The following is a 16098-nucleotide window of genomic DNA, read 5'->3' on the forward strand; positions in this document are numbered from 1 at the left end:
AAATTCAAGGTTTGACTTATCAAACACTGTTAAATGAAGTTTAGAAAATATACATACAGAAAATAATAGCATCATTTACATCACCCCTCATTTTTGGGGAATATACATAATGTTTAGGCTAAAGGAAGCATTTTCAGGTTAAAACTATTTACAAAGTCTTAAACTGCTCAAACTGCTCTCTTGAACAGCTTAACATACATTTCTAATAAGAAATGACACTAAAAACTCTCAACCTTTTGTTTTTAAGCTGAACCCCAGGATTTGTGTTGATGTCTGAATAATATACAGTATAAACAGTTAATGTTCCAGTTTTAGTGTCTCTGATCATCCAAGGTGCTGCTGGTTTTGCTCTGCCTGAAAGTTGTGATCCGGACAGACTTTCTGCACCAGCCTGTAGTCCGTGCCGGTGAAGGCGATGAAGATGCATATAACCTTGAAGGGTTTGGCGCAGATCCAAGCTGCCTGGGATTGTGTGTTTTCTGAGTAGCAGGTCTGCCCTGGGTCGTACATGCATGGCTTGGTCTTCTTGGATCTGTTGGTTCGCTGGTAATCAATGCGGCAGTTGAGCTCGGACACCATCTGATGATCAGTAGGAGTCGAGCTGGTAGACTGAGGGGGGCTCAGATCTGGGAACAGGACAAAGTTTTTATTGGGGGTGCTGGCAGCTGTACCATCAAGAACCTCCCATCCTACTGTTTTGGATGGTGGGACGATGCTGACAGATATGTTTCCCAGATGAGAAGAGTTGTGACGGAAGTAGACGCTGAATGTTCCATTGATGTGGTCCACAATCTTTCCAGTCACCAGAAGACTGAACTTCACAGTTTTCACGTTGAAGTAGAAATCCCCCCAGCCCAGGAGCTTCTTGGCCTTGGGGGACGTTTTGACAGGAGGCTTGGATTTGGGAGGAGCACCGTACAGGTACTGGTCTGGAGCTTGTGAAAAGTTCTGCGGCCAGCCATAGGGGCTTAGCAAGCCGTATTTGTGTGTTTTGTGTTTGGTGGAGATGATTTGTAAGTCTTTGGATACATGTTTAACCTTCAAAGCTGCTCCTTCAGCTTCTTCTCCTCCTGCTTCCTCCTCCCTCCACTGTTTGCTCTTAAGGTCTAAAGGATTGGATGACTCTTGTACCTGCAGCAAAAAAATATAGGCTTGATTTTACTCTCAATAGATGACATTTTCTTTACAATTGCAGATCCCATTAAAAAACAGGATGGTTACAGTGATTGTTTTATTGAAACAACTGAAACCTCAAATAAAATTTTTCCACATTTTGGTCATGCCACAACCAAAAACGTTAGTATTTATTGGGATTTTATGTAATTTGTCAATAGAAAGTAGTGCATGACTGTGAAATGGATAAGAGTGATACCTGGTTTGTGTGTGGCATGCATATACAGTAATACAGTCAAAACGCAGCTTCAGTTACTACGGCTAGAAACCACAGATCAGGCTGGAAATCTGGGTGTAGTGATGAACTCAGACCTGTACCTGCAGAGGCACATAAAGACAGTCACTAAATCAGCCTTCTATCACCTGAAGAACATTTCCAGGATTAAACAACTAATGTCCCAGCAGGATCTTGAAAAACTCATCCATGCATTTATCTTTAGTCAAAATGATTAACAGTGTCTTCATAGGTCTGCCTAAAAAGTCAATCAATCAAACAGCTGCAGCTTATCCAAAACGCTGCTGCACTAAAACTAAAAAAGTAGAACACATCACCCCAGCTCCCTGTACCTCAGAGAATAGACTTTAAAATACTTCTGTTAGTTCATCAATCACTGAATGGTTTAGCACCAAAATACATTAAAGATCTATTGCTGCTGTATCAACCTTCCAGACCACTCAGGTCTTCTAGTTCAAGTCTACTCTGCATTCCCAGAACCAGAACCAAACATGGAGAAGCAGCATTCAGTTCGCATGATCCACTAATCTGGAACAAACTTCTAGAAAACTGCAAAAATGCAGAATCCATTAGTTCTTTTAAATCAAGGCTAAAACCCCAATTTGTTTAGAGTTGCTTTTGTAAACATATTGGTAAACGTTTTTACTGGGGATAAAGGTAAATCAGGATTTTCCACCTTGGAACAGACACCGTAAAGATCCTTGCTGTCCACAGTGAGAAGCAGCTCAATGTAAAAGACCCATCCCAGAAAGACTGTGATTGAGCTGGGTTCTCTTAGAAGAAGTTAGGAGGACGGTACAGAGCGCCAAGAAGGCTCTGACTCTCAGTCCAGACGTGGACAAGTTTTGAAGAAATATTCCCCCATTATCCAGATGCATAATGGGCCAGAAGGGTTCTAGGGAATTACCTCCTCCCCAGTGAGAAGCATTTGATTTTATGGTTAAAAAAAAATACATATTTGGAGCTATAAGCATCAATCAATGGCCTAAAAATGGTTTTCCTGGTTTGTTTGGTTCTACAATTTTACAAAAAGGTTGAGATTATTAATTTCAATCTTTAGTCCAACTTTTTTTTACCTTTCTTTACTTTTTATCATGCCGCAACAATGTAGTTTTTCAAAATGTTTTTTTCACAGGTTAGGGTTAGTGTGAAGCAGTTTGAATTGTCCGGTTGCTGAAATGTGCTATACAAATAAACATGCCTTGCCTTGCCTTGCCTAATCAGTAAATTACAATATTATTGAAAAGCTCATTTATTTCAGTACCTCAGTTCACTGAGGGAAATACCTTATATAGAGGAATTACACACAGACTCATGTTTTCAAGCCTTTATTTCTGTTAATTATGATGATTTTCTGCTTACGGCTAATGAAGATATGACATTTAAGATTACAATATTACATCTGATCAATAAAAAAACATTTTCAAATGAAATGTGGGCTCAATGAAAAGCATGTTAAACACCTGCTTAAAAACTGCTATTTTCAAAAGGAACTTTTAACCTGACAAATGAACCTAAATGCAATACTTTATTGAATATGACTGTATATTCACACCCTTGGACTTTGACTGGATCATTCTAACACAAGAATACCATTTGATCTAAAAACATGCATTGCAGCTCTGGCTGTATGTTAAGAGTTGCCATCCTGCTTAAAGGCCGACATGTTTTCAAAATGTGCCTTTAATAATCCATGTTAGTGAAAAATAGACACCAGATCATGTCAGCCCCAGAGTCCTGAAGGACTGTGCAGACTGCACAGCATCTCTGCAGGATTCTGCAGCACCTCTTCAACATTAACCTGGCCCAGGTGGAGGCCTCAACAATCTCCTGGATCAAAGACTACCTGACAAACAGACCACAGTTTGTGAGACTGAAGGGTTGTGAGTCTAACCAGGTAGTCAGCAGCACAGGAGCACCACAGGGGACTGTACTCTCACCATTCCTCTTCACTCTGTACACCTCAGACTTCCAGTACAAGACAGACTCCTGTCATCTGCAGAAATACTTGGATGATTCTGCAGTCGTTGGGTGGATCAGAGATAGAGAAGAAGCTGAGTACTGGAAGGTGGTGGACTGCTTTGTGGCATGGTGTGGAAACAATCATCTCATTTTGAACGTGACTAAAACAAAGGAGATGATTGTAGATTTTAAGAGAAACAGGAATAGGTTAAACACTGTTTCCATCAAGGGAGATGAAGTGATGGTGGTGGAGGAGTATAAATACCTCGGTGTTCACCTGGACATCAGACTAGAGTGGAGATGCAACTGTGAAGCCATCTACAAGAAGGGACAGAGCAGACTGTACTTCTTGAGGAAGCTTACGTCCTTTGGTGTTTGCAGCAAGATGCTGCATATCTTCTATAAGTCTGTTGTGGAAAGTGTGATCTCTTCTGCCATCTGCTGGGGAAGCAGCCTCAGAGATAGGAACTAAAAAAAAGCTCAACAAGCTGATAAAGAAGGCTGGCTCTGTTCTGGGGACTCCTCTGGAACCTCTGGAGATCATTGTGCAAAGAAGGATTCTTCATAAAATGAAGAACATTATGGAGAACCCTGAGCATCCACTTAATGAGACTGTCCTACAACAACAGAGTGTCTTCAGTCAGAGGCTTCTTCAGATCTGCTGTAAGACGGAGCGCTACAGGAGATCCTTCCTGCCCACAGCCATCATCATCTACAACGGCTCTTTGAAGAAACCTGCATAGTGAGTGTTGAGGTCCTAATAATTTTATCACTGATATCCTTGCAGCGTCAACCTCTCCCAGTCCAGATGTCGTGAGAAAGAACAGATGGAGAGCAGGAAATTAAGATTAACACAAGTTTAATTTGGAAGATAATAAGTCCAACGATTTCTAATGCAAAATGAATACATACAGAATAACACAAAGAAAGAATATTACAATAAGGCCTTACGGAGAGATCGCAGGTTTTCAGCAAAGCATGGCTGTCTTTACCCAGATGTCTCTACCATTACAAGTTCCAGAACATCTTTATACCATTGACTTCAAAGCTTACTGACTGTGCCTTCCCCTTTTGCAGTCTGGTGTTGTAAATCAGCCAAGCTCCCTTGTGTTATCTATACCATGCCCAAAAGTTTACATTTATTGCTTTATTGTCCCTACAGCCAGCTTTTACTGCTTGCAGCTGCCGAGAACCTCCCAACTTCTGTTTCATCCCTGCTCCATCTCGACTCCTGCTGTGATCTGTGATCTCTCCTCAAGGCTCACTCATGTTAAACTCAGTTTAATGTTCCCACATGCAAACTAAACTAATATCATGAAAGTACATGATTTTAATTCTCAACATGAGCTACAACAACATTTAATTTCCAGGTGCAGTAGAGAGGACACCTTTGTGTTCTCTCCACCATACTGAGCCCAGTTTTACTGGAGGTCTCTTTCTATTAAAGGCAGTGGTTCTTTTCCACTGTCGCCACGTGTTTGCAATTCACATCTTGTCAACGACTGGACAGGAATCTATTTGACTAATATGAACTAATTTTGGGTCAAAGTGTTGGACTTGGAATTGGACCTTTTTGTCTTAGAAAGTGCCTCAAGATGACAGTCATTTTGAATTGGCACTACAGTATTTAAATAAACTGAACTAAAGTGAAATGAAATGGATTTCCAAAAAGTAATTTTATGACTTTCCACAAAAACAACCTTGAAAGGATGTGAGAGTAAGAGAAAACAGCCTGGACCATCAGGATGACCACAAATGAAGGACAATTTCACTGTAAGTACGTTAAATGGTATCAAATAATCAATTAAAATAATTATTCTTCAGTCTTCGATTGTCCTTTAAAACTGACTGTGATCAATAGGTTATTTCCTCCAGGCAAGCAGGGATGTTCCAATCAACTTGCTATTAACAAATTAAAATTTGCCTTCAGCCATCCTTTAGCTGGTCCCCCATTTAAAACTGTCAGTCATCCTTTCTCTGCAACCTTGGTTCTAGGCCCAATCTGAAGGTTTATTAATTGATTTTAGAGGGACTCTTTTAAAATCAAACAAAAAAAAAAAAAACCAACAAGGAACAAGGTAAGAAAGATGAAACGTTTTCAACATATTTTATGTTTCTATGCTTTGCAATTCATTTCATCGGTTTTAAAAGCCCCTTCTATACTCTCTCCCATTCATCTTTCCCTAAATCATCCATTTTTATATTTTAACATGCAAAGTATTGCATTATTATATTGAATTTCACCATCTCTATCCACATCATCTTCTTCATCGGCTTTTTTAAGGTTTTATTGGTAAATGCTGTCTTGGGCTTTATTCTACATTAGAGGGATAACTTGTTTATTATCCTATTATCCAGAAAGACATGTCTTACTCAGAAGAACATTTTATCTCTAAACTGCCCCTCTCAGTTAACAATGACTAAACACTGAGCACATGTCAACATTAATGGACCAGCTTAGTTTAAACCAGGCAACCTCCTGCTGTTGGGTTTAATAAACACAAAAAATCCCCCAAAATGAAGTCCTTAGGGAGGGTGCTAATGTGAGAAATGTTCTTGAAATTTACTACACAGTGGATATGAAGAGCTGTAATTGGTTAAACATCACAAATGTACACCGAGTGGAAAAACGTGGGCTGAAGGACCCGGGCTCATGTCTTCTGGTCTCCAAAGCACAGTTAAAGCATACAGTGCCAAGAAAAAATATGAACTTTTTCACATTTTATCATTGCATTACAGTAACAAACCTCAATATATTTTGTTAGGATTCAATGTGACAGATCAACACAAAGTAGTGCATAATCATGGTATGAAAAGACAATGATTCTAGTTTTTAGTTTTGATTTTAGTTTTACACAATAGACAGATCTGAGAACTCCCCTGAATCAATACTTTGTGGAGCCATCTTTCTCTGAAATTAAACTTTTTGCAGTCTGTCTCTACAGCTCAAGCTCAGTTAAATTGGAAAAAAGAGCATCTGTGAAGATCAGTTCTCAAATCCTGTCACAGGTTCTCAATTGGATTTAGCTCTGGGCTTTGACTTGGCCATTCTAACATATGAAAATGCTTTGACCTAAACCAGTGGAGTCCAAACTTTTTGCTGCAAGGTTCTGAAAGCGATTGCAGGCCACAAAAATTCCAGCACCGAAGCTGACTTTGAGTAAAAGTTGCTGTTAGTTAGTGGTATTGTTTAATGGAAAATTAAGATGGATGCAGAAACCTGGTTAATTAAAGAGAAAAGATTTGTGTTGTACCTATCACTTATTATTTTAAGCAGATTGTCAGTGAAAATGTTGCTTACAAGTGTCCATCTGCATCAACCGTGTGTGGTTGCAGACCAGATTTGCTCCATTCTGGAACTGTGGTCAAGGCCCACACAAAACATGGGTGATGTGTGTTCACGGTAATCTGCAGTTTCAGTTTTCCGCCATTCATTGTCCAAAAAAAGGTTAGTTATGGTATCATCTGAGCAGAACACATTCTTCCAGATGTTTGCTGCATCCCCCACAAGACTTGTAGAAAACTTTTAAACAGCACTTCTTTTAACAGTAGCTTTCTTCCTGCCACTCTTCCACAAAAGAAGCTAATATCAATACTCTCAACTCTTAATGCTCTCTTTTCCCAACCTACAATTTCCAGCATATGACCATGACGGTGGGTTTGCAGTTGAACAGTGCTTAACAGTGAGATTTATTTGGTCTATCATCTAAAATCCCAATAATATACACTCAAGTTTATGGGATATAAATACTTTTGCGAGGTGCTGCATGTCTGTTATTCAACAAGCTGTGCAGAAAGTTTTGCACTCTTGTTTATATTGAAGAAAAAAAACAACGAAGGTTCGTTGTTCTTTTCACCTCTATTTCAGAATAAACAACTCCTCAGGTATCATTATTTCTCTCACAAAAGTGAGATCCCCAACACCCCTAACCAATCTTGGCCCGCTCCTGCACCCAGCTATGCCTATTGTTACAAGCCTAAAACCTCCAGCTATGTGCTGTTCTCACCTAACCTAATTGGAGCTCATAATGTGACAGCCATGTCACCGGCTCAGTGTCAAGATGCCAGAACAATGACTGGGACTGAGCAATGGTGGAGGAGAGGATGCAAGCACAACACTTGTGAGAAGGCACCAGCAAAGGTAAAAATAATTAAAATTGAATTAAATTTAAATAAGAAAAAAAATTGTGAGCTGAAAGTGTTGTTTTATCTAAGGACAGGAAGAATATTCTTGCCACAGGCAGGGAAATTCTTAATGTGACATTTTTATAAGAGTAAAGAAAACATAAAACAACAGCACTCCTCAAACCCTGAGGAGATTAAACTCTTTCAAACTGAGAGACCCTCTGAAGTCATTTACTTCAACTTTTACAGCTCAAAATAAGGTTGCTTTGACGTTAGGTGTTGCAATTATCTGTTTGGGCACTAAAAAGAATCAAGGGTGCATAATAAATTGCAACTGAACCTGGAAGAAAATCACAGCCTGCATAACCAGAGCGGCTCAGAGGAGCTGCACCATTTCATAGAATATTCAATACTGATAATTTCCCATAAGACAAAAATATTTCAATATTTTTACATATTTTTGTCAAAACAGCATGACTTCAATTTTACAAAAACATTTTAATATTAAAGATTGTCACAAAATAAGAAAATGTAAGACCAATGTAAAGGAAGTAAAAGATAAAATTTACACGCAAAATTAAGAGTTCTCAATACCTAATCAATGCGAGCCTCTCAAGTTATATATTACTTATTAAAGAGATCATGACGTTGGTTATGATTTCAGTTTGCAGTACAAAAGCATCCCCATATGAGAAAAAAAAACTAATCTGAAACGAAATGTATTCCTTATGGAGGCAAGAAAATTAGGAAATACATTTACTGGCAGGACATGATTTATGGCCTGCTTGTTTCCCAAAGAGGAGAACTTAAAATTTGAGTTATACTGCAAACAAGAGCACTTTGAGTAAATAATGAGCTCAGCCTCAGCAGCAGAGTAGACTCACCGTGCAGGGAAGGAGCCACAGACAGGTGATGGCAAAGTTCAAACAAAGAGCCCTCATTCTGCAGCAGCGATCATCCATCCACAGAGTCGAGACGTGTCTGTCCGAGTGATTTCCTGAATTAAAGCCTGTACTCTCACTTCTCGGCTGGAGGAGACTCTAGAAATCCTCCAGATTTGAAGTGAATCCGCTCAGCTCTCTTCCTCTTCAGCGCTGTGCCTCTTTCTCTCTCACTCCTCTTCAGCACATACACAAACACTCACACACACAAGCCAAACTTAAAAATTATCTTTAAAAAAGAAGCATTGCCTAAGCAACATTTTACTCAGTAAGTAAAAACCTACTGTCAAGTGGCTCAACACACACACACACACTCACACACACACATATACACAAATACAGGACACACACCCTTTACCTGCCTCTGTGCTCATTTTCAGGACCTGGCCGGCCCTCATTATGACTCATCAACCCAGGGAAAGGCGCTCTTAGGCAGGCACAGTTTGACAGCCATCCCTGCTGTCCCCATGTACTTTAGCCGTAGGGAGGCTGACAAAATGACAAGGGCTTTCTTCAGAAAAAAAAAAAAATACTGACAACTGGTGAGCGTCACTGCTTCAGTCCTTCACTGGAAATTCAAGCCAACAGACCCCCCAAAGGTACTAACCGAGCCAAGGGAATGTCTTAAATAAAGATCCATAATGAATCAGTGTGATAATGTTAAATATCTCAACATTTTCTAACCAGCTTTCGTGTACGTTCTTACAACCCATGAAAATATTTTCATGCCCCCTCAGCTTAATCACATTTGGACAAATTAAAAGCAAAAACTTCTATGTATTTAAATTAGATTTAAAGTAGTCAAACAATACAAAGTTGTACATAAATGGCAAGCGGAAGAAAAATTATACGTGGTTTTCAAACATTTTTCCACATAAAAATCTCTAAGCTTCCGTGAGTATTTGTATGAACCCCCCTGCTTGTAAACACATTTCTTGATGCAATTGCAGCTTTAAGTCTGTTGGGGTATGTCTCTTCCAGCCTTGCACATCAAGAGACTAAAATCGTTACAAATTTTTCTTTGCAAAATAACTTAAACTAAGTCCGACTGGATGGAGAGTATGAACATCTGTTTTTAGGTGTTGCCACAAATTCTGAATTGGATTCAGGTCTGGACTTTGACTGGACCATCCTACCACATGAAAATGCTCTGATCTAAACCATTCCAATGCGGCTCTGGCTGTATGTTTAGGGGTGGTGTATGCATATAGCCACTAGATGGCGCACAATGTAAACCTTTTCTTTTCTGGATGACATTTGCAGGAATTGTGTAGTGTCGGATTTTTCCCAGGTATTGGAGCTTTAATAACGAAATTAGTGTAGTTGTGAGATATTAAGGTTTTTTGCCTGTTGGTTTCACACCACACTCCAGTGAAAATGTACAAATTCTAAATTTAGTCATAATTTCTCCTTTTATCTCCCATATAGTTCTAAGACATTTTCATTCAAGTTTTTTAAACGCAATGGATAGTGTTATAAATCTTGTCTTTTTTTTCTATGATTACTATTTTACTCTTGTTCACATGAACAGCAAAAGTCATTATAGAGATACCTGCTGTTTCACTTGTAGAAAGAAACTGGTTACTCTACAGACCCAATGATGCGGACATCTTGAAGAGCCTCAGCGCTGTGTTGGCGCATGCGTAGGAGTGTATTCACGTTGCATAAAAAGCGTGGTGTTTACGTGAAGGTCGTAACATTATTAGTATACTTAAAACAGCACAAGGTTAGCCTACCTTGTGACCAAAAGACAAACCCCGCCACCCGCGCCATACCCAAAATTGTATTATTCTTTGCACACGAATAAATAGGGGATGGCGCCTACGTCACACTTTTCCCACAATCCATAGCGCCCACAGCGTTAAATTGTTCATGCTGTTTCATTTTATTAGACTTTTATTTTGTTTTTAATCCATGCCTTTTCGTTTTAATCTTAACTGAAAATAATTTATGCATCGTGTTTTGCTTTTGCCTAGATATGCTTAAGTTGATTTGAAAAAACCATCAGTGACAATCCTGTGTCACAGAAAGACCTCTGCTGACAACCTCGCTCAGGTCATGCACTCTTGTTTCTCTTCAGATCGTATAAATCTTTCGCCTTTTACTAAAGATTTCCGTGGAGAGGAACAACAAGAGTTTATCTCAATTTTTTGATGCCCTGCATTGGTGGGGCTTTCTTAATTGTGTAAGATTAAAATGTATTTTAAAACGTCATATATAGGACCGTATGTCAATTTGAAAGCAGTGTTTAAAAACATCGCCAAATGTTAGTTTATCAGCCTGCTAGGAGGTGGCATGTACTGTCAGAGCAGAGACAAACTATTCTTTGAGAAGTCTCAGATGAAGTTAGGAAGCAGCAGACACTGTGGTAAAGGTGATTTTAATAAGCTACAGCATAAAAATGCCACAGTTTATTAAAGCAAAATCTCGCCTCCTTCACCGTCTGGTTTCAAAATCCAGGCCAACACGCGGCTCCAATCTTCCAGCTCATGAAACCGACAATTAAAATGCTAAAACGAAGAAGCCTTAGAATAAAATGTTCAACAGCAACCAGTAAAATCTGGAAATATGTATCTAGCTGGAGAGTGGTAAAGTGATCCAGACAGGGTGTTAAGGTGGTTTATATGTCACAGAGTCAGGGGGTGGCTGTTAAAATGCCTGGTTTTTCTGATGATAACAAATTAAAAGGTAAATTAACTTTTCAACAACTCTACAATTATTATTAGAAAAATAACATGATACAAAATGCTAAATGTCCTTTGCAGGATTTCATCAAAGTACAAAGTTTTTTTTTTTATAATTAAAAAAACAGCCATCCCTGATGCTGTCCCCATGTACTTCATCTGCAAGGAGGTTGACAAAATGACAAGGGCTTTCTTCAGGACAAAATATATACTGACAACTGGGGAGCATCACTGCTTCAGTCCTTCAATGGAAATTCAAGCCATCAGATCCATTTTGATGCAATTGCAGCTTTAAGTCTGTTGGAATATGTCTCTTCCAGCATTGCACAGCAAGAGACTAAAATCTTTACACATTTTTCTTATGTTCTTAATTTTTAAGAAAAAATGTGTTTATTATAGAGCACAAATAGCTCGAGAGGGTCAGTGGGATCGACAATGGACAACCAGGATAATTGTAAACAGTAAGTCGCAAAGCAACGAGTTTCAGGGTGATTTACTGACTTCAGTCAACGATCTACTAGAAATCTACTGGAAAGGTTCAAATGTGGATTCTGAAGCATTTTCATCCAGTCAAACAGAATAAAACCTGGACAGAGTGAGCGTTCCAGCAGCAAGCAGTTCAGCCCATATGGTTTATCCAGAATATGAATGATGATGAATGAGATATGATGGATGCTATTATGGATGCAGTCGGTGAAACAAGTGATGACGAGAATAATAATCATCCTCAGAAACTGGTATGAGTCTATTAATGTTTCTTATTGAGGTTTTTCATTTCATTCATTTCCATGCATGTTGGGTAATCGTTCCACTTGTGTCCTCTCAATGAGGCGAAACACCTTCACAGCAGTTATATATATGATATACAGTTTCACAGTTTTACATGTTAAAAACTCTATTAACTCTAAGTGCACAAACAGAGCAGAAGACCTGGTTTTGTGACTAGTCCCGGGCTGAACTGTGTGCTGTGTTTTACAGTTGATAACACACCTCACCTCATACCTTGGGTTATGTTACTGGTTCAGCCACGGTAAACCAAGCTGGTTCCACAAAATACAAGTTCCAATCTGGAGAACAGATGGGAATGAAAAAAAAGTGTGGGGGACATTTCCCACACTTAACAAAACAAACCAATCAACAACAAAAAAAAACAATTAAAAAGCTATGTTGCACCCCCATAAAGTCATACTTAGCCGATTGATAAAACTTCCACCTCTCTTCTCAAGGACAATGGCGCTTCTATCAGTGTTGACAGTCTAATTCTTGCAAACACACTCAGACTTATATATATTTGCACCCTCAAGATTCCACTGTACCCTTGCTAAATCTTTACTTATGTGTGTGTTGCTTACCCCTGCTGAGGTTTTTTTGTACTATTTCAGACTCTATTCTGCTAAGAATAGAGATTTTTAGATTTCTTACAAGGATTGTATTACAACAATTTCATACCAGTGAAAGCCAAACATTATTAGTATTTAAAAAGTTTGGACTAAAGATGTTTTATACCAGTGACCCAGCTTATTTGAATGATGGGACCACAACTGCCTCATACCAGCGACCTGAAGGATTAATATTATCATTTTTCTTCTAGCACAGGATGAATTCCTTACCACAGAGGACTTAATGAGCTAATTACCTCTATTAGAAAGATTGGATTAGAACCAGCTCTTACCAGTAAACTCCCAAGGATTATTAATGTAATATGATTTGTTTTTCTGTGTTTGATTTTCTGTATCATTGTAATGTTTTTCCTTGTGCAGCGCTTTGAGTGCCTTGTTGCTGAAAAGCGCTATTTAAATAAACTTGACTTGACTTGCAAGGAGTGGTAGTACTTGCCTACCCTACTTTGCAATAGTTCTCCAAGTCTGCTAAATTGAGAAAATCTCTTGTCACCAGGCATCAGCATGGGCACCCTGACTGGTCTGCTACTATACAGCTCCATACTCAACCAGCTGCAATACACTACACCTTTCAGTAATTTGAGCCGTCATAGCTCAGCTGTTGTATTGGACCGTATGTCCAGCTTTCCCACCCTGCACATGCATCCATAAGGTCTAAGCTTCGGAGTCTAAATATTAAGCTCCAAAGTAAACCATGAACAAGTGAGAAGTTAGGTTTAGATTTGTTCAAAGCTTGCTTTAAAACAATCTAATTATGTCTCATAAGTCAGCTTTTAGGTGTTTAATGCCTTTAAGCTCTGAAACATGTATGCTTAAATAATTAATGAGTAGAAACATTCAAAACAAATTTGAACACCATTGCCACACCATTTACTTACTTTTCTCATCCATCTTCAGGTTGTCCAGTTTAGCATACAACTTTACATCCTCTATTATTTATTGAAAACTGCATTTCCTTGCACCCCTGGCAAATATGTGCACTAAAACCTTAAAATAAATAATTTTAACAGATACTTGGTGAAACTGAAATGTTACTCTTTGCTGGAAGTCCCTAACAGTGAGTGATACATTTTTTATTATATCTCTTACTATAGCATTCCTTCTACTGTGCATGGTGGCAATATCAAAATAGGTCCAACGGAGCTGTAGTGACTGACTGCTATAATATGAAGGGTCAAAGTAACAAAAATTAACTTGAAATGAATTGGAGGTGTGAAAAACTGAACAAGGTCAAATTGAGTCTCGTAAAAACCAACATGTGATTAATTTCTCCTCTGTGAAAATTTGAATCCCTGAATTTGGAGGTCATTAAAGTGATAACATGGTCAATATTGATGTTATGAATATTAAGGATATCAAATTTAACGTTGCCTGTTTTCATTCACTGCATTGATTTTAACGCCTCCATTTTTACCACTTCAGATTTATCATTCATCGGGTTCACAGTGTAATTTTTGTTACTTCCGGTAGATCGGAATACGGCAGCAGCCCCGGCGCAGCAGCCATCCGCACGAGTAGGGGTCTCTGCAGACGAAATGGGCGTTTCTCAATCAGGGGATTTCTCAACCACCAATTCTAATTGGACGAACGAAATCAAGCGCAAATCACAGCACATGATTTGACGAGCATATGAGTATGGGCGTAACTCAACCGCAACATATGATTGGACGATAACACTAACTGATTTTTTAATTGACGCTTGCCACTGGAGTTTATTTCCTACTTAATCATCGATAACCCCCCTTTTTTTTTTTTTTACATTGAATCTGTTTGAATAAAATAAAATAAGAAAATAAACAAAAAGGTCTCTCTACGGCCTTTCAGTCGTTGGCAATGGACTTTTATTTATTTGTTTATTTTCATAAAGTTGATCTTTTAATAATCAACGGTACTGATTTTTCAGAGATATTGTGAGGGCTAAAAGTACATATTGGGACAAAATGATCGATACCCTGCTATTATTTTCTAAAATAATATCCGTTTTGGGTATGAAAATAATGTGTAACTCACAAAAGCAGTTTGAAACAAATCATAATGAAGACATAAAAATGTATCATTAAAAAAATTATAATTGTAATGAGAGTAGCTTGAAGACAAAAGATGGTACCCATGACTTCATATTTTCTTGTTCGACCTTTTGAAGCAGTTACCTCTGATAAGTGATTACTGTCATTTTCAATTCAAATTCAATTAAATTTCAAAAATACTTTATTAATCCCAAAGGGAAATTAAATGTTGTTATAGCTCATATTATGTAGGTTTCTTCAAAGAGCCGTTGTAGATGCTGATGGCTGTGGGCAGGAAGGATCTCCTGCAACGGTCTGTCTTACAGCAGATCTGAAGAAGCTTGTTGTAGGACAGTCTCATGAAGAGGATGCTCAGGGTTCTCCATAATGTTTTTTTTATGAAGAATCCTTCTTTGCACAATGATCTCCAGAGGTTCTAGAGGAGTCCCCAGAACAGAGCCAGCCTTCTTTACCTTGTTGAGCTTTTTTAAGTCCCTGGCTCTGATGCTGCTACCCCAGCAGATGATGGCAGAAGAGATCAAACTCTCCACAACAGACTTATAGAAGATCTGCAGCATCTTGCTGCAAACATGAGATTTCAGCAGCTGGAGCAGGTATTTTGGCTCACATCTCATTAGTAAACTGCTCTGGCTTCCTCAGGTTTGACAGGTCACTTATTCCCACTCCATGTTTCAGCCAAAACACGAGAGTAAGTTTAGTTTTAGCTTTTTGTTCTGGGTCATTATCTTATGGAGGACTTATGACCTTTGACTGAGACCAGGCAGCACACTTCGCTTTATATGCCATGATCTTTTATTGCACCCTTCACAGATTCAAGCCAACCTGTGCCAGATACATCATACAAACCTAAAACAGAAGTTAATCTTCTCATGTTCAACAACATATCAGTTCTTTCTTGGAAAGCTTCATTTGAACCAAGAGCTGGTGTAACTTGGCAGTAGATCCAGTGTTGTCTCATTTGTCCATATGATGATGTCTCAGCTCAGGAACCGCATCATCAGCATGAATATGAATGAAAAGGCCTCCCCACCTAACTACACACACAACTCTGATTTTAACATTAGTCTATGATCTAATGCAAACAAGATGTGAATCAGTCTACATTTCTAGATTAGTGTGTAGCTGTCAAATATATATATATATTTACAAACAAATCTGCATTTTATTTAAAAGCTGTAAATCATGCTGTTTTGATTTCATTGGTTGCTCACACAATTTCTTTTTTTGCTGTCAGTCCTATTATTCTTTCATTAACATAAAACTATTTACTATGAACCTCTTGTAAAGTTTGATAACTGTGCATAAACTATGTAAAAAACTTCATTATATACTTAGCTTTATGTCAGGGTAAAGGCAGATTATCTTTCAGATATATCTTCTAACAGTAATAATGACCATGCAGAACTACCTCTTAATGTGCCAAAAGTAAACGTAGTGATAAAGCCATTTGCTCTACACTGAAAAACTGTAGTATATTATACACAAAGTCTAGAAATCATCACATTTCAACTCACTGACAGCCCACATCAAAGGCAGCAATAAGAGACAACA

The 16098-nt window shown here is 38.5% G+C and overlaps 1 protein-coding gene and 1 non-coding gene across 2 annotated transcripts; one reads left to right on the forward strand and one right to left on the reverse strand.

Annotated features, from left to right (window-relative positions):
* Positions 1–309: 309 nt before the first annotated feature.
* LOC124876987 (neurexophilin-2-like) lies at positions 310–8791 on the reverse strand. The gene is made up of 2 exons (XM_047380082.1): positions 8380–8791; positions 310–1131 (listed from the first exon to the last, which is right to left on the reverse strand). The coding sequence occupies exons 1-2, from the start codon at positions 8455–8457 to the stop codon at positions 325–327; spliced, it is 885 nt and encodes a 294-aa protein (XP_047236038.1). The 5' UTR covers positions 8458–8791; the 3' UTR covers positions 310–324.
* Positions 8792–10496: 1705 nt separating this feature from the next.
* On the forward strand, positions 10497–10610 carry LOC124877278. Its single transcript, XR_007040489.1, has one exon. It is a non-coding gene; the product is annotated as a U5 spliceosomal RNA (small nuclear RNA).
* The last annotated feature ends 5488 nt before the right edge of the window (positions 10611–16098 follow it).

Source organism: Girardinichthys multiradiatus, chromosome 1 (genome assembly GCF_021462225.1).
Source record: "Girardinichthys multiradiatus isolate DD_20200921_A chromosome 1, DD_fGirMul_XY1, whole genome shotgun sequence".
In the NCBI taxonomy this organism is placed as follows: domain Eukaryota; kingdom Metazoa; phylum Chordata; class Actinopteri; order Cyprinodontiformes; family Goodeidae; genus Girardinichthys; species Girardinichthys multiradiatus.

Coding starts and splice junctions, on each gene's coding strand:
- LOC124876987 (XM_047380082.1), bottom strand. CDS start 8,457: ATGGATGATCGCTGCTGCAGAATGAGGGCTCTTTGTTTGAACTTTGCC. Junction 1,132..8,379: donor TGTGGCTCCTTCCCTGCACG/GTGAGTCTACTC, acceptor TTTTTGCTGCAG/GTACAAGAGTCATCCAATCC.